The sequence below is a fragment of the Microchirus variegatus genome (assembly GCF_963457635.1).
Source record: "Microchirus variegatus genome assembly, chromosome: 21".
Taxonomy (NCBI): domain Eukaryota; kingdom Metazoa; phylum Chordata; class Actinopteri; order Pleuronectiformes; family Soleidae; genus Microchirus; species Microchirus variegatus.
The window spans coordinates 13,756,021-13,783,326 of NC_139822.1; the positions used below are offsets into that span (position 1 = coordinate 13,756,021).

The 27,306-nt window shown below is 43.5% G+C and overlaps 1 protein-coding gene across 1 annotated transcript in view; it reads left to right on the forward strand.

Moving 5' to 3' along the window:
• myt1lb (myelin transcription factor 1-like, b) overlaps positions 1 to 27,306 on the forward strand; it is a gene marked incomplete at both ends in the record, with an annotated part of 65,958 nt that overhangs the window by 13,581 nt on the left and 25,071 nt on the right. The window contains 4 exons of the mRNA XM_083908150.1: positions 13,397 to 13,863; positions 17,434 to 18,600; positions 23,166 to 23,300; positions 27,123 to 27,213. Coding sequence (XP_083764276.1) covers positions 13,397 to 13,863; positions 17,434 to 18,600; positions 23,166 to 23,300; positions 27,123 to 27,213 — 1,860 coding nt within the window. The remainder of the gene's footprint in view (positions 1 to 13,396; positions 13,864 to 17,433; positions 18,601 to 23,165; positions 23,301 to 27,122; positions 27,214 to 27,306) is intronic.

Below are 27,306 nucleotides of genomic sequence, written 5' to 3' on the forward strand. Positions count from 1 at the left end.
AGCTAAAGTACACAGCGCATCATGCTGATTTCACAACAGGGGGGTGGGGAGCGGGGGTGGGAGAACGGCCTCACTACAGCCCTCGTTACTGATCCGGCAAGATCCAACTCATCTATTTCAATAGCACTTGTATGTGCATGTACTGATGGAGCCAGATTGCAGATTTTTACACAAGTGTTGGATTTTCTGCTCCAAAAATATTAGATACTATGCAGGGGCAGGTATGAGGTGGGCAAACCTCATTGGTTACCCCACAAGGGTCCACCGTGATATCATCTGCCCAATTTGGTGTGTGTCCATGTTTGTGCAGGGACAAATCCACACACACACCTCCTGTTGAACACTCTTTTTGGTCGTTTTCGTCAATGAGGAAGACGATAACCATGGAAACTTGTTTTAGGGTTATACAGTATGAGGAAGTCCTACAATCCACACATGCACAACTTAGCACTCAACGAGTGTGCATTGAGAAATTGGCGCAACTGGAATGGAATAAGAGATTGAGACTGACGCGAACCCCTCGTTTGAATACGAAAGGAACTGCAGACTTGTGGAATTGCGATGCGGCCCCTTGCGGACACAGTGCGGTAAATATGTCTCGGCCCGAAGCACTGAAATACTCACATACTCACAGGATTCATACACAGAAACACTGTGTACGAGCCCATTCACACAGCTTCATTTGACAGTGATGTTTTTGGGTGACATTTAGTTTCTAGGTTGCACAAGATGCTCCTATAAATGAGTTATGAGTAAATCTGTGAGGTGTGAATAATAGATGGGAGAAGAGGTAAAAAAACAAAAAAAAAAAAAACAAAGGAGTGCTGTTATTATTTGTTAATAAGACACTCTGGAGCATCACTAACTAGATCTCATTACCACAGAAGAGCCAGGCACACACACACACACAAACAGCCACATGCACACTCTCTCCCACCCACATTCACAAACACTTTGCTGTGCACACACCCCACATGCCAAACACATGCAGAAGTCTCTCATCCTGCATGACTATTTTTACCTGTGAAGCCTGTCGTTGCCTAGCACTCTGTAATTACATCCCACACTCCACCAACGAGTGATTAGAAGCAATGATGGATGGGTTAACACTGTCACCTCAGGATGCCTTGGTGCAAAGCTAATTACGCCACCATCCATGTGTCATACGTCTGATACATGTGATAGCCCTCCAAGCCTCCTGCCATAACTGTAGAACGAGTGAGACAAAAGGTGGACGACGTGTCTCCTGTTAATCATCAGATAAGACACGGTGAAGTAACTCCCCTGGAGATAACGGATCGTTGTTGTTGAGCTGCTTCTTAAATGGGGGGGAAAAAAACGGACGAACAAAGACTTCCTTTAGCGGCGTTTGACTTTGCCCCCTTTTCTCTCCACAATGAGGATGAGAATAATCGCGTTTGTCTAACGAGGTTCTACATCTTATAGGCTAACTGGAGTGTACTGCCTATAAAATGATTCCGTCATTATCCATCCTAATATTTATCACTCTAAATTTAATGCCATGAAGGAGGAATACTGCACGGACAAAATGTTACCTTTACCGATAGTTGAATGGGTTAATAAACAGTAGTTCGTTAAAGGTGCATTATGTAATAAATCTAAAGCAACTGGCCATAAAATCCTCCTAATATGTCACAGAGACTCAGGAATAATGTTCATATAACAAACTGAACTCACCAACAACAACAGTACAGACAAAATATTTGCATTAAAAAAATATTTTGCAGACTGCAAATCATGTTTATGTTTTGAAATCATGTTTTGGCATGTGGCGCCACCTACCGCCGTCTACCAATCATTGCAGTCAGTAGAATCTCAGCTGCCGAGCATTCACGGGTTGCCAGTTACGTCAGAAAACCAAACCTAAAAGACCTCGGTATTTTGAATTTGAATGTAGTAACCGTTTTTGGCCACATTCTTACATATGGCACCTTTAATCATTAACCATACATTATAGTGGTATATTAGTTCATATAACGTATCACTATTAGTCTTTATCAAGTTTTTGCAAGAACAAGCTGTTTGTGTTGCCCTGCAGTGGACGTTCTCTGATGTTTATGGGATGCACGCGTATTTCCTGAAACGTGGCGTGTTCATATTCAGTCCATCGCAGGGCCACATATAGAGACAAACAACCATTCACTCACACTCTCACACCTACAGTCAGTGACCAATTCTCCTCATCCCCATATCGCATGTTTTTGGACTGTGGGAGGAAGCCGGAGAAAACCCACGCACACACTGGGAGAACATGCAAACTCCTTGCAGAAAGGCCCTTGTTCTGAAGTTGTCCCAAACGGGGCTCGAACCCAGGAACCCGGGTCTTCTCGCTGCATCAAATCAAATAAAATAATAATGTATATAGCCCACAATTACAAAACACAGTTTGTCTCACGGGACTCCACAGGGTTGGTAACCATTTGTCTTTAGACCCTCGACCAGGGTAAGGAAAAACTACCAGGGAAAAAAAAACCTTATAACAAGGAAAAAGAAAGAGGTAGAAACCTTAGGGAGAGATATTTTTTTTAGCGCTCCACAAACAATAGCATTATAGCCACAGCGTCACGGCGATATGTCCCCGCAGAGGTGCATCTCGGAGGTCGCTTTCATCTCAGCTCACATTTGTTTCCATGCTCTTTGACTTCTTCAAATGCTAATTGCGTTTGTGCTTCGGCTGACGCGCACAGTCTGCTGCTATAAATCTGAACGGCACAGTAGGCGAGGTCCAGAGAAGTGACACGCACCTAATGCTCGAAAAAACGCACTTTTTCCGTGGTCAATGGATTAACAAGTTCTTAATTGGTTAACTGCACTTAATCGACTATGGTTAATCATTAACGTCCCTGCTCTGCATGGACAATCTCGGTGGTTTGCGAGGTTGTGCGTGCATTCCGTTCATACATGCACGATAGTGTGTCTCCGTGTGCTGTGTGCGTGCAGACAGGGATTGCGAGAGGTCGCGATGATGATTGCCACGACTGCAGCTGGGGCTGTGGGCTGAGTAATTGCCTGTCTTGGTAGGGAGAGCATGGTAGCGAGCTAAAAGTCAAGTGCTCTCTTCCTGCTGTAGACCTCATTTGGATTCCACATAGCTAGCTAGCAAGCTAGCGCCAGCCTTGGGCCTGTATTATTCATAGCTTGACAGATAGCTCTCACTAAAAGCATTGGAACTGGGCCAGGTGGTGATGGAGTGACACTCTGTCTGGCGAGGAGGCGAGGAGGCGAGGAGGAGAGGAGTCAAGGAAGAGGATGTAGGGCTATAGAGATGAACAAGGGGGATACAGGGTGAAGAAAGCAATCACACAGGATTATTGGATGACCACATGAAGCAAAAGACCAGTTATAGCAGAGACAGAGGGTGAGTGCAGCAGCCACATATGTACAAATGTAGAGACGACAGGGACAGAAATGCAGAGCGAGCAAGACTATTTCAAATGGAGGTGGGAAATAAGGGGCCTGGAATAGGAAGAAGAGAACAAGCAGACATCCACCCCCACCAAGCTCAGCAACCCCTCTGTCTCCATGTGCAAAACCAGATAAGGTCGCATTAATCAGAATCTGCCACTTCCCCTTCCAAAAAAACACAGTCTATGCCATCAGCCCCCCTCTGTGAAGTATCTGTCACCGAAACGGAAATTTCCATATTTAATGGGGAAGCTTTATATCACCAAAAAGGCAGTGTGGGCTGAGGGTGAAAAGAACTGACATGGTTGGAGCTGTCAGCTCAGTCATTAGCTTATACACTTCAGACTGCGTAAGCAGCCTCAGGGTTCATTTCAGTTGTGCTCTGATGCAATTGTTCTCATTTTTAATAGTATTAGAGCTGGACAGAGATTGGTCCTGGTTACATTAATAACATCATTCCTATCGTCAGTAATAACGGTGGGTTGAAAACACCACAGTCTGTTCCTCGGCACATTATAATAAAGAATAATAGTTTGTGTGCTAGGTGCTCTGTCCTCACATAAACCTCCGATGAAACTTTGAAACACACACTTTGAAAGCATTTCAGAACAGCAGTCGCCAAATTTACATCGGCATGTACACGTGACTTTTTCCAAAACTTCCACTCTGATGCTATTTGGTTGTCTCCCCCCCACCCCCCCGTGCATATTATGACAATCCTGAAAACTACCTCTGTGACATTACACGGCATCAGATACACAGGTGGTGTTTATACTTTTTCATCCTCCTCTTCTTTTTTTTTTCCCCCCTCGTCTTTTTTTCATATCTGCCTCCCGAGGAAAGACATCAAAGGGAATAGCAGATCATGTGCAGTGAGTGTGTAGCGTGCCAGGGGAATGTGGGCATGAAGGAGGGGGGACCGGGGGGGTGGGGGGCAGCTGCCCGGGGCCCCCACCCCTCCGGCCGTGCACATCGTGACCTCTGACCCCATGAACCCCGTAGCTCTCCCCTGGTCCCAGCCTCCACCCTTCCCTCCTCTGGTCAGCCCTCTCCTCAGAGCAGCTGCCAACTAAATTACATCAGTGTCAAAAAAGGCCCCCCCCCCCCCAGTGCCGAGGAGATGGAGCCTGGTAAACATAATGCATGAGCGGGAATCACGCTGCAACACATGAAGGCCGGATACTTCATCGCGTGTGCCGGAATTACTGTAAAAGATAAGGCTGGTCGTCCAAAACAGGACATGCACGAGTGGGTCTCCTTGGTGTTAAAGGTGCATTATGTAATAAATCTAAAGCAACTGGATATAAAATCCTCCTAATATGTCACAGAGACTCAGGAGTAATGTTCATATAACAAACTGAACTCACCAACAACAACAGTACAGCCAAAATATTTGCATTAAAAAACATATTTTGCAGACTGCAAATCATGTTTACCACCTACCGCCGTCTACCAATCATTGCAGTCGGTAGAGTCTCAGCTGCCGAGCAACCACGGGTTGCCAGTTACGTCAGAAAACGAAACCTAAAAGACCTCGGTATTTTGAATTTGCAATGTAGTAACCGTTTTTGGCCACATTCTTACATATGGCACCTTTAAAATGATGTTTTTGGCAATGTGGTCATTGACATTGTGTCTGTAAATATGTGATAGTGTATAACATGTATAATATGTGACTGTGTTCATGTATTATGAGAGTGACAGGCAGGCAGAGAGAAGCTCTACTCACACTGCTGTAACATGAAATAACATTTTAACCATTCTAAAAAATGAAATTACATTGTGATCATTATTAATACTGTGGTGGAAACTATGAATAAATCAACGTATGGGCTCTTAACTGATGTAAGATACTTTAGACTCACTTTGAAACTGCAGTGGGTAAAAAATAATGTCTCCTAAATCAAATCTGAATCTTGTTTTTCATCCTAAGAGACACTGAGGTGTGTTCAGATCTGTTCAGTCCATATATTTATTATACGTTATACACAGAGTTACGAGGAAAGGAGTAATTATGACCTTCTTGAGAGCTATTTTATATCACAACTGTTGCACACAACTATTGTATTTCACAGCAATAGGCAAGTAAAGCTCTGTCTAATAAATAGCATTTAATATCAGTAAAGGGGTCGAGATTTCACGGTAGAAAGAAGCAATACGGATGTTTTGAATGTAACTACTTCTATTTTTATTCCATGTACTCAATGTATTTTATTCCATTCAGATTGAATTCTTCAATGCATTTTCATCCTTGCAAAGATGTTGCCCACGATAAAGTGAGCACACCATGCTACAGCAACCTATTACTTAGGTGCTTTTGTCCCTTTTGCAACCTATAAACAGACTCCAAGCGTCTGCTGTTGTGAAGATGCCGCTTTGCATTTATGGTTTCGTTAGCTGTACATTATATATCAATTAGTGACTTGATACTGGACATTATAACATAGTACAAGCAAAATCCATATTTACTTGGCTCATTAATTCGTTTATTTACATCAAATCCTTTCTGTTAACTTGTCCAAATAAGCAAATATTGTGACAGCCATCACTTTGGCTGACACAGACGCAGTTGCACGGGTCGAGGAAAGAATTCCTTCAAAACTGAATAGCCAGCCTCTCTGGGTTCGCGGTGATTGATTGATGTCATTGTGCTCGTGGAGCGAGAGAGATGAAGAGGGGGAGACTCCTTACCTGGCTAATCCAGGAGTGTATTCAGCTGCAGGGTGACAGATCGCTGCATTACACCTCCAGAGTCTGTTTTCAGATCAGCTCTCTCTATGCGTCTAAGCGCCAACCACAAACAAACAAAAAAATCATGCAAAATAGCTTGTATGACACTCATTATATATGTTGCGCCACATCCATCTTGAAATAAAATAAAACAGTTTGAGGGGCCTGCAGACACAAATACGTTGACATAGTAAATCTGTGTACAGAATATTTAAATGTTTGTTATGTCTGTTTGCTATATGAAACCATTCAGATGACAGGGAGGAGTAATGGATGGATCAGAGGAAGAGGTGGTGGGTGATTCAATTCAGATGGAGGCAGTAATGCAACATTATGGGTGACAACTGCCGTAAAAAACACCAAAGAGGAAGTTCTTTGATGCCAAAATGTTGCACTTTTACCTATTTTTTTACACATTCCATGGAAATTGCGTGGTTTTTTTTTTACCTGATAAGAGATGTGGAGATCATTATAAACCTGCTTTCATTTAATCTTTTCATCATATCAGTAGACATGCTTTTATTTTTTTTTTTATTATTTTTTTTTTAAATGAAGAGGTTTGGCATCTTTGTTTTCCAGGGATCATGAGGAATGTACAGTAAACAGTGCACCGTTTCGACTCTGTGTTTCCACCTCACTGAGCAGGACTACAACAGTGACAGCTCTGGTCGGGCAACTAATGTGCTTTGTTTTCAGCACGAGAAAACCCACATAACAGCTCAAACGGCTCAAAGCAAACAGAATTATTTACTAGCAAAGGCTGTGAGGTGTTGCTTTAACTCAACACTTCATATTATCTTCATAAAGGGACCTCAAATTTTACTTTATGATCATGTAATGAGGCAAGAACATTGTGCAAAAAGCCCACACAATTATTGACCAGTGATCAAATTTGAAGCTGTTAATATCTCCCCGTTTCAGCTCCAAATGTCAAGCTTCTTTCTTTATCGATTATTTTCGCAAGGGCAACAGCAAAATAACACGCAGGCTTTACCTGTCCCATTATCCCTTATGTCCTCCGCTCCATCTATCATTTCCCCCACATACGCTATGACAGTCCTGCTCTTTGATGGGGGCTCGAGTCAGTAATGCACATGAATAGTCTGCAAGGTGTTTTTCCCCAAGCATGTGGTTTAGTATCTGGCAGAAACGGACAAAACGAGTAAAAAAAACAAACAAAAAAAAAGCGGCGCAACTGAGCAGGGGGTCTGGATAAAATGTAGGAGGATGTTGTGCTGCTCGTATGTGATGCCCATTAGAGTGGCTGCCAGTCCACTCTCCTGTAGCTCAGCCATGTTGAGGGACACGGGGCTCAGACCGAGCTCCATGGCTCATGCTGCGTTTGGTATAAAGAGGAGACTGGACAGACTGTAGGGTACGAGGACACTGGCGGCGGCGGCACAGATAAAACAAGTGGGAGAGTTAATGGCAAGAGTCGGTAGTAGGGGTAATGCAAGGGTCAGAGTATATGACGAAAGTTGAGGGTTTGTTTGCCCCCGGGCTACGAATGTTAGAGCATGCGGGCAACAACCAGTGAGCTGAACAGCATGTCTGTCGGGTTGTGATGCCTCTTAGCTACTTCGACGCTGTTCGGAAAACACACTAACCACTGAAGCTGGCATGTAGCTGCTTTGTTCAAATATGTAACCAGACATGAAAAGATCTGACTTAAACGTTTTCTGGTATTGTTACCGACTTCGCTGTAAATCCGCGCGGACGTTTTTTGGTTTGTGGCACGTAGAAAGTTACACACGGAGCATTATTTTAGGTTTCTCACTGACAATGAGGATTATTTCTGCAGCACGGCTATGAAGTCATGCCACTGTGTGTGTGTGCGCGTGCGTGTGTGTGTGTGAGTGAGTAAGCCATAGCAGCTGATATGCGAGCTGGAGCCTGAGCCGCGAGAAAACGCCCCAAATTGCAGTGTCTGCCATGCGCTGAGCCTCCTGCACCAAGACACTGTCTTTTGTTCTCCCCTGCTAGCAGGAGAAGCCTGACAGCTCTGAAATGATCCTCTCTGCTGTAACACACACATACACACACACACACACACTTTTCTATCTCCTTTTAACTCTTCTCCTACATATTTCCCAATTTTTGTGTGCACTCAAAAAAAAAAAGATACACACATATATGCAGACATGCACAAAAACATACACTCATACACCATCTGTCTCTTTCCTATAGCCTCCATCTTTCCTCCCCACCTCTCATTTTTTCTCTCTCTCTCTTCCTGTCTGTCTTTCTCGCTCATTTTTCCTCACTGTCTGGTTGTGAGGATGGCGAATCCCTCATGGATTTCTGCAGGGTATCACCATGGAGACGGGGCTCTGCCACACGTGTCTATAGATCCTTCTGCTGGATAGGGGGCACAGCCAGAGGTGGTGCATCTTGAGCGTGCTCTGCGCGGATAGAACGAGACGGAAACAATGAGCTGTGGTCGGGAACAAAAGAGGGGGAGAAATTGGTGGGGTTGAAAGAGTAAATTGGTGTGAGAGACACGGAGTCATATATATGCTCGATTATAATATGAAGAAAGGTGAAAGGAGGAAAAAAGAGCAGATGAGGTTATGATGGGAGAGAACCTATGCGGAGAGGATGTTGAGTGACAGAAGGAGATGATGGGAACAAGAGGAGTCGAGAGAGGGAGCAGCAACAGCAGCCTCATCCCTGTGTCAGGGAGACAAATAGCATGTGATGCTAATGACTGGCTAAAGCTTTTGCCCCCGCTGAGAACAGCCGCTAATATGACTGCTAATAAAGGCGCCGTGGAACGCTGTCGCATTCCAGCAGTCGCTCAACTGTCGCCCAAAATTAGCCAAACAGGAGCTCTCCCTCTCCTGCAGCTCCACTCTCCTGCCTCATATTTAAGCTCTGGAGGATAAGGCCCTTTTCTGCACCATCTCCGGAAGCTTTTTTCTTTCTTCTTTTCTGCATTAAAGGGCCACTTGTTCACAATGTAATAGATTTTGTTTACTCTCAGAGGATTTTTTTTTTTTGTATTTCTGCCAATGGGCGAAGCTGATAGAAACTTAGAAGGGTGTTGTATATTTATTTTCTTCATCTCCTTCCTCTCCTCCCTGTGCAAGAGCCCTGCAGAATTTCTTTTAAACGCCACCTAATTGTTTTTTTGGGGGAATTTTAATTGCCAAGTGCATCGTGAGTGGGATGCAGCGCCTGCGATGACGAATGTTGCAGCCAAGGTCACACAGCGCCAGCGCCAGAGAACGTGGGATGGCAGAGCCGCGGAGGCTTCCTGTGGCTTAGTCATCACGGGGGCTTAGGAGCGTCAGGGCAAACACACCTCTTACAGTGTCACAACAGCTTGACAGCTCAGGGACAGGAGGACACCTGAGACCAAAGTTATTGTGTATTCAATGCCTCTTAACATGAGTGTGATTACAAGTCATTTGCATAAAAAGGTCTGTGGTTGCTTTAATAAGAGCAAGGTTTAAAAAAAAAAGAAAAAACAAAAAAAACGGAATCTACTGTAGCTGGAACTTTGAGATTTAAAGTTGCAGTGTGGAACTTTTGGTCCTCATGTTATAATTCTGCTTGTTTCTATTGCCGTGTCCTTCATCTGTCAAGCAATACTATCAAACCTGACTAAAGTCCTGTTCAGACGGGATTAGTTTAACATGACATGAGGAGGTGGGTGGCTAAGTAATTAGCATCAGAGCTTCCTAGTGATTTAAGTCATGTCCAAATGTACCATGTCAGTAATAATTATTAATCCTCTGCGAATAGATCAGCAGTAAATGTGTGCGTGAAGAAATATCTCCTGTTTACAAGTAGTTTTCCACGGATTTTCAAGCATGAATCGCGTGTGCGATATGTTTCAAGAAGCTATGAAGAAGCAGCGTACACTCTTAGAAAGGGTTCCAAAAGTGTCCTTCTACGAGGGCTGAGGTTCTACCTGGAACCATTTGCTTCTCACGGATCCCAAGTTTACTGGGTATAATTGACAGGAACTTGTCTGGGGGGTCACCCGCCATGGGAGTACGCGGAACTAGTCGTAGCGATCTATCTCCCACTGAGCCCATGTAAAGGTCTCTTGGGACAAGCCATTTACCCCGATTAACCCCTCCCAATTGTGGTACTTTTACTGAGATTTCCTATCCCGTGCGAATGGGTCATTAATATTACAGATGTCCTGTGGTAAAATGACATTTCTCCATCTCCCCATGTAAAACAAATCCCATCTAAAAACATTGTTTGTGTGTAAACGGCAGCAGAAAGTGCAGTTAGGTGCAAGATAACCTGTCCTGTCAAATATGCCAAACAGCCAATAGAGCTGATCGGGGTCATTCAAGGGCCCATTCACACATGGAGGTTGAAAGCTGACCAGTTTGTCGCTCTTATTTGGCCTGAGTATAAAGAGACGCATCGGAAAGGGCTCACTGCTTCCCAAAAAGATGACACATTCTCGTCTTGATGTGAGGGCGGATGCACGCTGCAAAGTGTGAGCCCCTTAATCAGCGTTCAGCCAACTCATTCCACAGTTGTTTGAACATTATGGACATTTGTTGATACTTGAAAGTTATGCACTATACTAACTTTGAAGCGCACTCGCTTTTTTCTGCTATCAAAAGTGCCTCTTTGTGCACCCCTGACCCGAAATAATGAAGTGCACTTGTCTCCTCTTTTTAAAAACTATACACAGCCAAGTATTTTTTTTAAATTTTCTATCCATTAGCTCTATGTTGCAGAGCAATTATAGTCATTTAAAAAAAATATAACTTATCTGAGTGATTCAGGTGTAGTTACATTAACACCTGTCAGCCGCTCAGCAACGCTGTGGCTCAGTGTTGGACGGCAGGAGCTGCTTTACTGTTAAGATAAAGGTAGCGAGGACGGAGAAGACAAGGGAGTGTGGTGTTGGAGCTGTGACTATCTGACTTTCCCACACCACTTTTCCCTCTTTCCATCCCTGCACCCCCCTCCCCACCTCCTTCCTACTACTCACCTATCCTCCTCTCCTGCCAGCCCGCCTGCCTTGGCAGCTCCTAACCTGCTGGGACCGGCCCTTGATTTATTTGGAGGGCCCTGGAACGGAGGGGCCAGGATGAGTGGCGTTTTAATGTGCTTTTGAGATGTTTGGTCACAAGCATTATTGATCACAGTGCTGCAGCACACACCAGCCCCTCGCTCACTGTCCCGCAGACCCTCACACTGCCCTGGGGGAGAGGTCTGGCTGTCAGGCAGGGAATGAGTTTCCATGTGGGCTTAGATTAATGAAATAAGGCCCCTGGTTGCAGGGGGTCACACCATTAAGGAATCCCCAGGCTTGGTGAGATTGAGCCTGCCAGGTGACTGGACCCTGACTGACTGATGGACGTGTGGGACCAAAGAAAGAGGAAGAGAGGTAGAGGGGAGGACAGATAGGATATTGGACTGTGGGACACACTGGCATGAGTGAGGAGAAAAGAAGCAGAGGAGTAGAGGGAGTACAAATGGGTTTCTAAGAATGCACTCCTACATTAGCACCTAACCACTGCAATGAGCCTTCTCCTTAGACGCTCTGCCACAAAAAGCAGCACACGCTGAATAACAACAACCATTTTCTTACTCTCGCACGCAGCCTTGTGCCATTCATTCATGTCAGGTCTTACTCTTAAGTAGCGCCGAGCTGGGGAAACATCCAGCGGTTGTAAAGAATAGGAGCCAGGGATATTTCACAGTTGAGTGAACATGCCCAAAGCGTCTTTAGCTCTCTTACACTTAAACACTGGACAGAGGTTTATGTGACGGCCACGGAAAAACTGTCAGCAGAACGCATCATAATTCTGTCTGTGTGGGTGTCTTTGCACAAATGGTGAATGCCAAATTTGACTACTACAACACACAGAGATACACACACACACACACACACACGCTCGCACACATCGCGCTCGTGTTGGTTGTTGGAACAGGTAGCAGCTCTGTGAGGTTTCATGAGTGAAATGGATTAAGCCACTTTGATCAACAGCCTGAGCGCATATACAGATTATGAGATTATCAGATTAGGATCTGCCCCCCCCCCCTCCCCCTCCTCCTCCCTCCCCCTGCTGCCGCGGGGTGCTGGAGAATACATTAAAACCAGAGGTGCTTTGGCAAAATTCAATTAATCCAGCTCCACATTCTCCCTCACAGTCCGTCCCAGACAGGCAGTCGCTGTGTTTAATTCACGTCATAACAAGCGTAAATCAGTCCGCAGCCAAGTGTTTCCACAGCACGCTCAGCGGTTCTCTGACGCCCGAAGACCAAATGGATGTTGCCTAATTATTGGTGACCACAGAAGTGAACTAAATCTTCAGCTTTGGATGCTTCAAAATGTTGAGATTGTATCCCTTTGTAACTGTTTTCCAGGAGAAATGGAGCGTGGCGTTTTATTATAATTACTCAATAGTTAATGAGTATGTAACTCATTAGGGTCGGCTAAGCAAAGCTTCATATTTTTCACAGTGGGGTTTGAGAAACATTGCTTTTCTTGTCTTGTTCTTTCGTGTACAACAGTTTAACTGTGACACGATGAGTGGATATAAGAATTGGTGGGGGGGGGAACATATTAAAAATATTGTCATGTCAGTTTTTTAAAACCTGAAATTCACAGATGTCTCCTGCAGCCAGGCAACGTTTGGACGATACCAGCTGTCAGTCTCACTGGTGTCCACTCATATATCCTGTCCTTTATTGTCATTAATGGAATAAAGTTGTCAAATTTATTAAAAGATACTATTGGAGAGCTGAAACTAGTGCTTGAAACCCTTGACTCTCCAGAGAATAGGGTTACTGACATTAGAAATCAACTGAGAAGTGAAGTAGGCTCATTTTCCCATTGACTGCCATTAAAACTGTTCTTTTTGCAACCAGTGGCGTTGCCCCCTGGTGGTTAACGGCTACTTTTTTCTGGGCTTCACATTTCAAACTGAAAGACTACACTCTTAGAAATAAAAAGTTGAACCATATAAGGTTCTTTCGACTTGTCCTCATAGGAGAACCCTTTTTGGCTCCAGGTAGAACCTTTCTTATAAAGGTTCCACCAAGAACCCTTTTTAAACCCTTTATTCAGGAAAGGGGTTTTAAAGGGTTCTCTGGATCAAAATGGTTCTTACTGGAACCATTAGTGTTACCAAGAACCAAAATGGTTCCAGGTAGAACCTCAGTCCTTGTAGAAGGACCCTTTTGGAACCCTTATTTTTAAGAGTGCATGTCCATTTTTATAGACAGTCTTTGATGCCCTCTTCTCTCTCCTTTGCAGTGCGTATGGCTGCCCTCTGGCCAAGAAGAGAAAGAGTCTAGACAGACAAACCCTGGAAACATCCCCTAAGAGGAGCACCTACCTAGATGACATGGACAACTCCACAATGGAGGAATGCTACGAGACAGACGGAACTGAGGAGATGGATGACAGGGAGGAGGAGGAAGAGGACGGCGCTGTAGAGGAGGAGGAGGAAGAAGAAGGGCAGGTGGAAGAGGAGGAAGAGGAGGAGGTGGAAGGCTACATGGACTACAACATGGAGCACGAGGACGGGGAAGTGGAGAGAGGCGAAGCGGACGGAGACGGGGATGACGAGGAAGAGGAGGAGGAGGAGGAGGAGGTAGAGGTGGAGCAAGAGGAGGAGGACGAGGGCGATGAGGACAGAGTGGAGGAGGCGGAGGAGGAGGACGCGGTAGAGGAAGTGGACTATGAAGAGGAAGAGGAAGTAGAGCAGAGTCACGGGCAAGGTGAGAACAACGTTCCCATCACATTGCACATGACAACATGAAGGATAGATGCTTTTCTCATGTCTTTATATTTGGAAATCAAGAAGCCACAAAGACTGTTTACAATAAGAAACTTCCATAACTTTATTTGGGCACCTAACATATTAAATGTTTAATCTGGACGAAATCAGACATAAAAATAATCATATTATGAAGGGTTATGTGTTGAACTGTTTTTTTTTCTTTTTTTGGCTTGTCCCGGTAACATCCTGGAGTCTCCTCCGGTTGCCTGGCAACTGTCAGCTGAGCCAAGTAATATTTTGGCACATGACGGTCCCTAGAACAGCAAATTGTTTTTACACTTTGGGTTTTTCTACAAAACAAGATATAAGATTAATTAAGGGGCAATTTTTTTTCTTTCCTCCAGACAGAGCAGTTAGCTGCTTCCAGTCTTTGTGCACAGCTAGGCTAAGTGAGAGTGTTACTTTCTCATCTAAATCTCTGCCAACAAAAAAAAAAGTGAATAATACATTTTGCAAAATGTTGAACAAACCCTTTAAATATTCCTTATTTATTTCAAAACTGTTGCTAATATTTTCCATATTCAGTTTGTATAACTATGGCTTCTTTTTTTGGCACATGAATGAGAGAAAAGCTCTGAAACAACACATTACTGAAGCTCTACAATGTAGATAACTGCTTATTTTAAGACTTAAGAACTGCACAGCTAATGTTCTCTAAATTGCCAAACACATTATAACCAAATTTCCTCAAACATTCAAAATCAATAGTTATTTTTGGTTAAACGCCAGACAATTAAAGATTTAGTTATGCTCCTGAAGGGATGTTGAAGAAACCAGTTCATTGTGGTTTTAAAAATTCTCAGTGGACAGAAACATCAAACTCTTACAATTATGTGTTCCATCTCAAAGTGTGTTTGCACAGTGCATGAATATGACATTATTATACAGTATATTAAACCTTTTCTTTTATACTGATGAGAAAGAGAAGGCATACAGATGCATTTGCAGGAACAAAAACATAGTATGCTTAGTTGTAGTCATATTTAGGTTTAAATCATTTCAATTATATTGAGATATAAATCGCTACAACCATAATCTTTGATTTCTCAGAGAACTTTAAAAAAAACATATGTCTATCTAGAATGATGGGTAAACTAAATGAGAAGTTTCTGGTCCCTGGTTACATGTGAATCTCAGGAATATTAAATGTGTTGACAGTACTGCTGCATACCAGTTAAGTTAAAATAAAATAGTAACAAAAAATAAAAAATACCGGCTATTTTTCCTCAAACTCTCACCCCATATGTTACTTTCCACAACCCCCGCACTGCACCCCCACCCTCACCCTGACGTGCCCAACACCAGATTTGGCAGGTTTCTCTCCAGCAGATTCCTCTTTGCATCACGATTGAACCTGACAGTGCCTTCAAGTCCAATTAAGAGTGAAGCTCTGAGAGAGAGGAGTGAGTTAACCCTGTGAGCGTATATAGCTCTACCCACCCCGGAGTCGATGTGGCATCTCGGCGAAAGCCGCGCTCGCTTTTTCTCGCAGACATGTGAAAACATCTCTACAGACTGGTGTTCATTATAGCCCACAGATGAGACCTTACCCTTAACTCTGACACAGTGGACTGGTTGCCACAGTCTCTTCAGCCTGTCGACAGCCCTATTTTTTTATGGGTACTAGCAGATTATGCTCTATTTTTCATAAGTGGCATACATATGTGCATGATTCACAGTGATATGGCACATGTCACATAACTGGTAAAAAAAAAAAAAAATCTATTTTATCATATATAATAATTAGGATGTTTACCTGATGCTCAATAAAACATTCTTATCTGCAGTGTTTCCCCTCACAAAAGGCAGAAAACTCGTTCCATATGCATCCTAATCATGTTCCCCCCATTAGCCAAGACAGCAGTTGTGAATGGTCGCTGGGCAGATTCCAATCTCGTAAATGTAATAGAGGTGACATTCTGAAGCTTCAGTGTGTGTGTGTGTGTGTGTGTGTGTGTGTGTGTGTGTGTGTGTGTGTGTGTGTGTGTGTGTGTGTGTGTGTGTGTGTGTGTGTGTGTGTGTGTGTGTGTGTGTGTGTGTGTGTGTGTGTGTGTGTCTCACTGGCACGCACATTAATCTCCTTAATCCAGAGCCAGTTCAGGGCAGGACAGCCTCTCTGTTCCCACCTTAATTATTATGTACCTTGATTGTTCCTCGAAAATACTACCCTGAGCAAATGTTTCATACTTAAATTAAACCCCTGGTGCAGGAGGTTCATGGAAGAAGCCTCCTATTGTCAAATATGTCTGGTCATTCATAACTTCTTCCTCTTCCTGCTCTGAAGGGCAGGGCTATTCAACTAAAATGTCCAGAGGGCCAGCTTTTAACACAGTACCAATAATATTCAGATACAATTGCTACAGTTGGCTCATATTGCAAAATATTCTGGTACATACATAGACTGCCTACAATTACAGCTGTACTAGTATTTGCCAAAAAGTGACACAAAGTGTCGCCAAGTGTCGCAAAGTGCCAGAAAAAGGCAAAGCTATGGTTTTATTTATTATTTTTAGTAATACATTCATTATCTATGGGTTATGGGCCGCGGACCGCGTCCAAATTGCTTGAAGGGCCGGTTCTGGCCCCCGGGCCTTAAGTTGAATAGCATTGGTTTAGTGTAAGAAAGGTCAGTAGTATTTTTGTAGATTCTTTTTTGTAAGTTTTTGTATTTGATGTCTTTCATCCTGTTTAAAATGACAAACAACTGCACCTTTTCTTCCCATCGTTGCTAGTTTTTTGTCATTTGATTTGCTTGTACCCAACAGAAGTGAAACTCTCTTATTTTCTGTGTTGCGGGGCCTCCAGGTTCATTTTCTCTCCAGGAATGTAAGTGGCAAGAGCGATTTGCTCATGGTTGCTCAGGGCGGAAATGTGAAAGGAGAGATTGGAAGTGCTCCAGGAGTGAGTGCTTGAAATTACTGACAGAAGAGGTTCAGTAACCTTTTGCAGCCTGTCAGAATCAATTAGGCAATGAAAGGAATTCTAAAGATACTGATGATTGAATGAAAAAAAGAGAACTTCAGCAGCAAACGATGAATAGCTGTGGACTGGGGTTCATCGTGTGGTAGATGGAACACCACATTAGCTCATTGATTTTAGTTTTCCCTTTAAAAAAAAAAAAAGCTCTCTCTAATTCAAAGGTTTTCACACAATATTTTGACTTTAACCGCTCAACATTGAAGAAAATGTTATCTCATTTGCAACTATTATGATTTTAAGGTCTGTGACTATCACTCACTAAAGCAAGGCAGGAAATGATATAGATACAGTCCCTATTTCCATAGATTCATGTTCAATGTCTCTGGCACTTTACCAACCAACTATATTTAACTTCCTGTGCTGATTCACAATTCAGAATAAGAGCTGCTGTTAAGACTCTCAAAGTAAATTATTAGGGGAAGCAAAGAGTTCCTTATCCAATTTAGACCGACCAAGCCCAGAAATCTGATTTGCCGGTAAAATAGAATGATGGAAATGAAATTACAAGATGTTTGTTCTTTCTTTCCAGCAGAGGACGATCAGATGAGCAGTGGCGAGGGGGGCGGCGGGGGCGCTGGCGGAGGTGGCAGCGGCAACACCAGACCGGGCCCGGCGACGGAGAAGGACGGCAACAACAACGACGAGTACGAAAACTACGACGAACTCGTGGCCAAGTCCCTCCTGAACCTGGGCAAGATCGCGGAAGACGCGGCCAACCGGGCCATGACTGAATCCGAGATGAACAGCAACTCGTCGAACAGTGCTGAGGAAGAGGAGGATGATGAGGAAGAGGAGGACGAGGAGGATGAAGAGGAGGATGAAGAGGAAGAAGAAGAAGAGGAGGAGGAGGAAGAGGACGAAGAAGTGGATGAAAGACAGAGGGGCGATCTGAGTTTGGATGTTGACAGTGATGTGGTTCGGGAGACGGTGGACTCCCTTAAACTGTTGGCACAAGGTCATGGTGCGGTGTTGTCCGACAATTTAGACGGACAGGAGTTTGAGGACGGCACTGCTGAGCACCGGGGCCACGGCGACTGTTCTCTAAATGGTGGGAATGGACACAACGGTGGTAACGGACAGCATAAGACCACCGGTAACGGACAAACGGACAACAGCGAGGAGGAAGTGTGCTTGAGCAGTCTGGAGTGCCTACGAAACCAATGCTTCGACCTGGCTCGGAAGCTAAGCGAAACAAAGCCCTCTGACAGAAACGGACCGTCCCAGGAGAATCATTTCTTGTGCGGGAATCCCAATCAGCAGCCCCAGCACCACGGCTATTCAGATTTCCACCATTGCCAAGACGACAGGCGGTCACTCGATAGGAACTATTCAGACATGGACAATCTCATGAAGCTCGAGGAGCAGCTGAGCCCGCGCTCCAAAGCGTTCTCCAGTTGCGCGCAGGACGACCGATATCACATTAATCACCGGGACTTCGACGAGGACACGGCCTCGGTGACGTCGGACCGATCAGAAGAAGTGTTCGACATGACGAAGGGAAACCTGTCCCTGCTGGAGAAGGCCATTGCACTAGAGTCGGAACGCGCCAAGGCAATGCGAGATAAAATGGCGGCCGAGGCTGCCAGGAGAGATGGCGTGAGGTATAACCATGAAGACCACGGCCCGCGGCATGGTTATGGCGTTGAGCGTAAAGCCCGCCTTCCTGATGGACTGAAGAAGCCTTTCTACCATAAAGGTGAGTGGCTCTTACAAACTCGGATGCACACAATTTTCGGATGGAGACCGTGTAAAGCATACCCATATTTGCCCCATTTTAAGAAGCTCAGGTAAAGTGTTTATCTGCCAGTGTCTGGTTCTGTGTTGTATTGTATCTGACCTGCACTGGAGATGAGACAGCCAACATGCATTCTGGGAATTTCACTGTAACCCCAGGACAAGCTTTTTCAGCCAATTTGGAAATTCGCATCTTGGTAGCAGCAGGAGCGGCAGCAGCAGCTTATGTTGTTAAAATAGGCCAGCATGGAAACATCAGAGAGTAGGCTTGTCAGGCGTAAGTAATGGCAATCTGCACGGCCTGTTAGGACCGCAAATCTCATCCTCGCGATGCAGCTTGGGGTAAAGCTGCCTATTTTTAAACTCTGAGAAAGCACTTGGGAGAGAAAGCTACCAAACGTGGGGCTTCCTGTATTTCGCAAAAATAAAAATAATATTCTGGTTTTTTTTTTTTTGACCTGACGTTCATATACATTATTGATTTATTCATAATACAGAAAAGACACCACATGTGTTTCTGTTGTTATGCACATGTATGAGATGCACAGGAAACACCTGAAATATGGAATATTCGGGGGGAAAATAGTCTTGAAATATGGCTTTAAAGCTTTTAAGCTTTAAGTTGGCGTACTGACAAAAGTGCAATGGAAAGAGGATGTTGATCAAATGAAACTTACCTTCTGTGTTTTGCTGAACTGGAAAAGTAGTGAAAATGGAGTGGAAGAAGCAAATATGACTAATAGAGGTCGACTGATATGGGTTTTCTATGGCCAAACCCATTGCCATGCCAATTTTTTTGAAAATCGGGACACTCGATATTTTTTACCCATTTGTGGCCAACAAAACCAATGGTTTGTCTCTCCAGTCTACATTTGTGTCTGCATGTCAGTACAACTATAGATACAGTATTATTATTGACGTGATGCATGAAACGGTCAAGTACACTTTTTGATATAAAATAGATTTATCAAGTTTCCGAGAACAAGACATGTGTAATATGCAAAAACAGTAAATAATAATGCCCCAATTAATTGCCCCGATGGATTATTCCACCTCTATGACTACAGTACTAGATTGAAGCAGCGATGAAATGCCACCATGCATCAACAACAGTTACTGGCCTCATTTATTTATGTCATCAAGTTCTTTTACCAAATCTTTGAAAATGTGGTTCAATTGTACGGCACATTTTAATGCAAACCTAGCGAGTTAGCTTATATTTATATTACAGAGACCATAGGGTTTCATTATTGTACACTGGACTGGATCCGCTGAATGTCTGATTGTATACGTACAGCGTCGAGGTGCAGTCACAGATACATTACATTGACATTTACAGTGGTGGGACTGCAACCTCCCTCATTTAACTCTTAATTGTCCCTCACATCCTATCCTTTGCCGCAGCAATCTTCACACTGGGGTTGCTTAATTTGCTCCCAACGCGGAGGATATCAGGTGAGAGCAACAAATGAGAGCGTGCTAATTCGCAGCGGGGGGGGGGCGATATTTTTGCGCCTTAAATGCCACACGACTCACATCTGGTGTATACTGTACATTGCGACTTAAATGCCACGCAAATGTTAATTCCAAGAGCCATCCGTTGCCCCCCCCCCCCGTGTCTGGCTAATGTTGGAATAATGAGGAGGATGCGAGACAGTTGCGCCGCGATAGCATCCGTCCTCGGGGCGAGATAGTGGCAGACACTCGTTGACCAGCGTAGTTTGTGTGTGCGATTTATAAAACAGAGCATGGCAGGGGAGGTGGGTGGGGGCGTGTGTGCAGACCAGCTCCCGCAGAGAAACATGAGGCCAAGATGAAAATTGAACAGTATCAGAATGACCGATAACGAACGACAGGGCCACTGACTACACATTAATTATCCAGAGATGGTATGGTAATGGGGGCCATTTGCTATGCAAAGCGCAGACCATCCCCAGCCACAATCAATATCCCCCTGCTTTCTAATATGCCTTCCACTTGGCTGCCTCCACTCTCTGCGATGGGAACGCGGGCCCGCAGAATGCACAGTCATCACGTGTGTGTGTGTGTGTATATGTGTGTGTGTGTGTGTGTGTGTGCGTGTGCAAATGGGGAATTATTTCCAACATACTGTTCAAACACTAAGAGTCAATGTAATAATGTGCCAGAGAGGAAGGCATTATTAAGGAGCCACGTTTTTTAACATGCAGACCGAGTTCTTTATCAACGTGAAATTCCTCTGCCTTTATTATTGGCTCTGGTGCCAGACAGGAGAGACATGACACGGCAATATCGCACCAAACTCATATGCCCCCCTAACATGACACAGATAGACGACAGCCACGGAAGATAATGAGGTGCGTTTTTTTTTTTCTTCTGATTAATGAGACAAGGGATTTCATTTGGCTTGTAAATGTATGAGGAGGTGTGCTTCATGCAAGCTCTTAATTTTTATCCTTCGCTCAATTCTTGTTCTTTTTCGCTCATTCGCAAAAAAAACAACATCTGGGTGAAGTTTGGTTTCGTCCGCCAGCAAAGACACACAGGAACGTTATCGGCGTGGTCTGAGTGCATCTGTATACATCTCTCACCTGTGACTCTGCTGTAATAAAAAGATATCAGAGGCCGTGATTGGATCCCACATCCTACAAATGCCATTGCTTGTTGACAGTACGAAGAATCCTTGACCTTGTGTGAATGTTTTTTTTGTGTGTTTTCTTGAGTGTATGGTTGCATTTGCAGAAACGGTGCCAGTTGGCACAGCTCAGCATCTCTGCTTTTTTTTTTTTTTTTTTTTTTTTTTTGGTGGTGGTAAACATATCTGACCTGGGTTTGGGTGAAACAGGAGAGTCAAGTTTTAGAAAGGGAAAGACGATATCATCCAGGGTGTGTGTGTGTGTGTGTGTGTGTGCACATTTTGGACCATTATAGTCCAAAAAAAGCAGAGCAAGGAATGACTTTAATTAAGAGAAGTAAGATAAGTTCTTATCTTAAGCTCCATCAGAAAATGAAACTCCTTTCTTAAGTTCACTTGCGCTGTCAGTGCTCACTCCATTTTATCAGATCAATAAAGCAATAAATAACCGACTATATATCAAGCAAAATCTACATCAATTTAAAATCTATCTTGGTCACAATAAGGGTGTAGATTTAGTTTCCGATATTATGTGTGCTCCATATGAATTCAGGGGCCACCATAATACTGGAAAATGCTTATGAAAAATTCAGGAAATGGTATTTTAAAATGCAGGAAATAACATTTTCTGCGTTTTTAAATATGAATTTAGGAAATAACAATTTGTCACGGAAATAGCGAAGGAATACGGTGTAAATTGCTGTATTACTGAAACACGAGCCGCACTTAAAGTCACATTTAGCTTTCTTTGTGAACATTACAGCTAAAGGAGCGCTGCCGTATCTAATATTTATGACCGTTTGGTGTTGCTGTTCTTTCAATGCTGTTTTGGGACAATTCTAGCTGTAAATAAAATAAGTGTTTTAAATGAAGTGTTGCAGGTAAAAAACCTCCATCAATCAGAATCAAGATGGGAAAGCTGTTGAACAGTCCAAAAATCCGATCAGTTGGAGATGTTTTATCACTTTTTGTGTAATCGGCCATATTCATTTGCTGCGACATATTGTTAGCTATATTCATTCAGTGTTGTGCTAACCTTTACACCAGGGGTTCTCAACGTTTTGATACCTGAGGGCCAATTTAGGAACCCAACATTGGACTGAGGGCCGCCAAAGAAAAAAAAACAGAAAGAAATCCCATTTGTAATTATTTTAATGACCAGATTGCAGTTCTACAGTTTAGCGTTTGGGGGCTGTAGCTACCTGCTTATTACCAGCTTATAACCCAATAATACACTAAAATTCACCATATAGAAATAAGGTAAAAACACCCAGTATTTAAGTTTACACTTATTTGTCTGTATCTAGTAATGTCCAATAAACATTTAACAAGCTTAGTACCTCCTGGATTAAAACTATCAACTGTAATTCATTGCGGGCCCGGACCTCACTTTGAGAACCAATGCTTTACACAGATAAAAAACATCCCGATCATGCACTTGATTAATTCGACATTAAACGTGCATTCAACTGGCCATAAAATCCTCCTAATATGTCACAGAGACTCAGGAATAATGTTCATCTAACAAACTGAACTCACCAACAACAACAGTACAGACAAAATATTTGCATTAAAAAAAAATATTTTGCAGACTGCAAATCATGTTTATGTTTTGAAATCATGTTTTGGCATGTGGCGCCACCTACCGCCGTCTACCAGTCATTGCAGTCAGTAGAGTCTCAGCTGCCGAGCAACCACGGGTTGTCAGTTACGTCAGAAAACGAAACCTAAAAGACCTCGGTATTTTGAATTTGAATGTAGTAACCGTTTTTGGCCACAATCTTACATATGGCACCTTTAAATTCAACCCTCAAGAGTTAAGTTGGACACGAGAATAACTAAAAGCTATCCTATCCCAACTATGCGGAGAATATGTCATCAACTCATTACGGCTTTTTTTTATTTTTTTGCAGATGCTTCTCGTGCCGACAAGAAGGAAAGCCGGTGTCCAACGCCAGGCTGCGACGGCACCGGTCACGTGACCGGCTTGTACCCGCATCATCGGAGCCTGTCTGGCTGTCCGCACAAAGACAGGGTGCCGCCAGAAAGTAAGCATATCAGTCACACATGAGCCAAACATAGATTTCGGTGTGTTTATCAACCAGACCTGTGTCCTTGAAGTTCGTTTGACGTCCAGGAATCAGCATGTGTCCTGTGACCACCGCTGTGTTTGGCCGAGTGTGTGCACAGCGAAGGGTCAGACTGTTTTTGCAGCTAACGCTTCCCTCGTGGCCTTTTTTTTTTTTTTTTTTTTTGCATGACGCCGTTGGATCTGCTTGTTGATTGTGTGTCACGGTGATGAGGCAGTAAATGAAGCCTCGCTGATGCGCGACGAATGGCAATGATGTGATTGGTGGGATGGTCAAGAGCTGTGTTTCGCTTGGCTGCATGAGGCACTTCTCCTCCGCTAGATGACCGTGATAGGGGATTCCTTATGTGTGCTGCATGCTTCTTTTTGGTCAGTGCATGATGCAAAAAGGCTGATTGTCATTCTTTTCCATTTGTAGTCTTTAAATGTCAACAGGGGCTTAACATTTCTTTTTTCACAAACTTTGAAAGTGCCCACAAAGCTTGCCAACACAGTGGTCCATTCCGCGTACCCATTCATTTAGTTGTATTCCTTGCTTAATTAAGTTATGTTGAATAGAAAGGCAGTGTTATATTTTTAAGCTACAGTACAGATCAAGTGAAGTGGCAATAAACATTAGCCTTGACGAGGTAGCAGACAAGTTTTTTTCCTTCTGAAAATTCACCCTGGCTACTTAGTCTCGTTCACCTCCTGCAAACTTCTCAATAAAAGGCCCCCTTTACGTGTTTCATTAACTGCAGCGTGAAAATCAAGTTGTGATCTGCCGTGACCCAGACTGCAATCAACATAAAAGAGGGTTTTAATAATGGCAAAAAAAAAAATTAGAGAAAGGCTTGTAAAGACCATCTGCGACACAGACGACACTTCTTCTGTGGAATAAGGGACTCGCACAGAAGCCTCTAACCTGAGACGTACTTGACTCTCAGAAATGACTTTAAGCATGTGACCTTGCCTGGGATGGAGAGTCCCAAAATGGAATTTGGAAAGGGCTTGAATTGATTGTCACTGGAGATTTTGGAATATGATGTCTGTGTTTATCCTCCTGCTCCTCACTTTTGTTGATTGGGCCGACTTTTGGGGGGTAAATGATACGGATTTCTTTCATCACCTTCGGTCCAACAAGTACAAAAAAGGGCATTAAAAGTTTGCCCGTTTTAGCCGATTTGCGACTCATGACACCACTTCTTTGTGCAGAAATAACTCTGGTTCTAGGAACCACTTAATATCACTGTCTTATTTCTCTGATGGCCAAGAGGGCTTTGAAAATGGATCTAAATCTGGATGCATGTGTGGAGCATTTCTCTTCTCATTTAGGGACACACATGTTATTTGTCCATTTGTCAGTCCATTGCAGGGCCAATGACAACAAGGAAAAACCAAGTTTTTTTGGGGTTTTTTTTGGTTCCCAAATTCCTAATTTTCCAGTAATTTTGGAGCATTCTTATATGGTCCCCTCATGATGCTTTTCTTTCATTTTGTTAGACATGACCCAGTTTAAAATAAAAGAACACGACTCAAATTTGTCATGTATTGTCGTGTTTTGATATATTTTGATGACAAGTACTTTTTATTGGGTGTATTTATTATCTCGGGCAAAAAATCACCCGGCATTAGTGATGGTGTTATTCTGGTGCTAATGCTAAGCTAAAACTATACTTGGGCTCATGCTAACCTAACCTAACAACTCTCCTGGGGCTAGTGCTAAGCTAACCATTACCCTGGGGCTAATACTAAGGTATCCACTCCCCTGATGTTAATGCTAAGCTAACAACTCTCCTGAGGCTTATACTAAGTTAACCACTCCCCTGGTGCTAATGCTAAGCTAACCACTATTCTGGTGATAATGCTAAGCTTACAACTCTCTAATACTGCTAATACTGAGCTAACTTAACCGATGTCCTGGAGCGAATTCTAAGCTAACTATAAGTTTCGAATTGTTTTCTGTTTCCGTGCCCAGGGATATTTCTTTTTAGATTGATTGTGCGACATCACTGAATGGAGAAAATAAAAATAAAATATTGTTTGCGCTAAAGTGTTTGATGAGAACGCGATGTTCACGAGCCGTTTGTTCCACAGCTCCATGTTCTTGCATGACGTCGTCATCAGATGGTCCCAGCTTTTCTCGGTTTTCTTCGTCAAATGGTGAATTTGAGCGATAGTGTTCTAGGGTTAACCTCTGCATGGTGTTGGACTGTGGGAGGGAAACCCACAGAACATGCAACCTCCATAGAGAAAAGCCCCCTAGGTCAAAATATAAGTAACACAGACAAAGATATACAGAACAGTAAAAGATATATATATATATAAAAAGAACAATTAGTTGGGAATGAAGGAAGTGCATTTATTGAACGAGGGAGGTCAGTTTGTTTAAAACCGTGGGGGGAAAGGAGCTGCTCAGCATTCTTGTGGCATGCGAGCTTCGAAGTCCACTGCATTGTCAGCCAATCACAGTGTTTCCGTGGACAGTGATCCTTGCTTCACAAACACTTTGAAGACAGAGATGAGTACTTGTCACACATGGGAGAGCCTGCAGGGCAAACTCGGCTATGGGGAAGTCTCTCTCTCTCTCTCTCTCTCTCCCCCTATTAACACATTTACTGGCCTGAATGGACGATGTATTATTAATGGATTCATTTAATTGGGAAATCACACAGTGTAGCCAGCAGACTCTTCATTGGGAAACGTGAAAAATGACAATTAAATTACATCTAAAATTCATTAATTCACGTTCTGTTTGCTCACTGCAGTAAAAAAAAAAAAAAAAGTGAAAAATTTGATCCCAGTCTTTGTTTTGCCGTTAAAGTCGTAACATTAAATGTGACACGTTTGCCTTCTGTTAGCTTTTTTTTTTTTTTTTTTTTTTTTTCTCATTCCGCTATAGTGTGTCCCTGTATGTGCTGCCTGAATCACGCCTGGCACTTTAATTTCTTGCCATTCTGCCTCGTCTCTAAGCAGAGGACTGGGTAGCGGCGAGATATGCATAATGTATTGGCTTGTGGCGTGTTGAGGTGGCAGGCTTTGTCCAATTACCTGCACTGAATACCAATTAGTATGTAAGGGAAAGAGGATGATGAGGGGTTAAAGTTTAAGGGGGTGATAATGATGAAGCTGTTGCCGATGGGTTTTGGCCCTGTGTGCCACTGGTGTCGAGACGAACCTTTCCATCGCGCCCGTGGTGCTCCAACAGCTCCTCTTGGACATCCATAGATCATTAATCTAATTGGTGGGTTGCCAAGGGGATCTGAGACAGTTATGGACTGTTTTAATGGTAAATGGTATTGAAGACTGCGCTCTCTCTACCCTAACAATGTGCAGATGATAACAAAGCTCACTCTATCAAGAAGCCCTGTTCCGTCTGTCTGCTTCGCCCATTGATTTGGAGGCTTGTGTTTTGCATGATTGCTAGCTGTTGGTTTGCGCCGCTCGCTGCATGCACAAAATTTTCCCCCTTCCCATCGCTTTTCCCCCGGCTGCGGCTTTGTCCTGTTAAACTTAAATGACATCTTTTTATTCATGACTGTCGCTATTCCATGAATACTAATTTGAAAGGGCAGGATAAGTGGGAGCAATATGGTGGGGAAACCTTGCCTGCCCTTTCAAACTAGTGTTCATTAAAATGAAGAAGAGGTCATTTGGGTTCACGCGGGCTCATTTCTTAATGATGTTTATAATGCCAAGCTCCTCACATACTAATAGAGCTTGATTGTAAGGGGCTCCTAACCTTCCCTGTCTTTCACTCCTATCTCCTGTATGTGTGTGTGTGTGTGGTGTGTGTGTGAAGTTGTGGCAATGTACGAGAATGTTCTAAAGTGTCCTACGCCGGGCTGCACGGGACGCGGCCATGTCAATAGCAACAGAAACTCCCACAGAAGGTAAGCGACAGAAGGTGTGCCTGTGTGAAAATGGCACTGTCCGTGTTGCGTCACCCTTTCTTTACCGTGGAACTGTGTTTTACTTTATTTTGA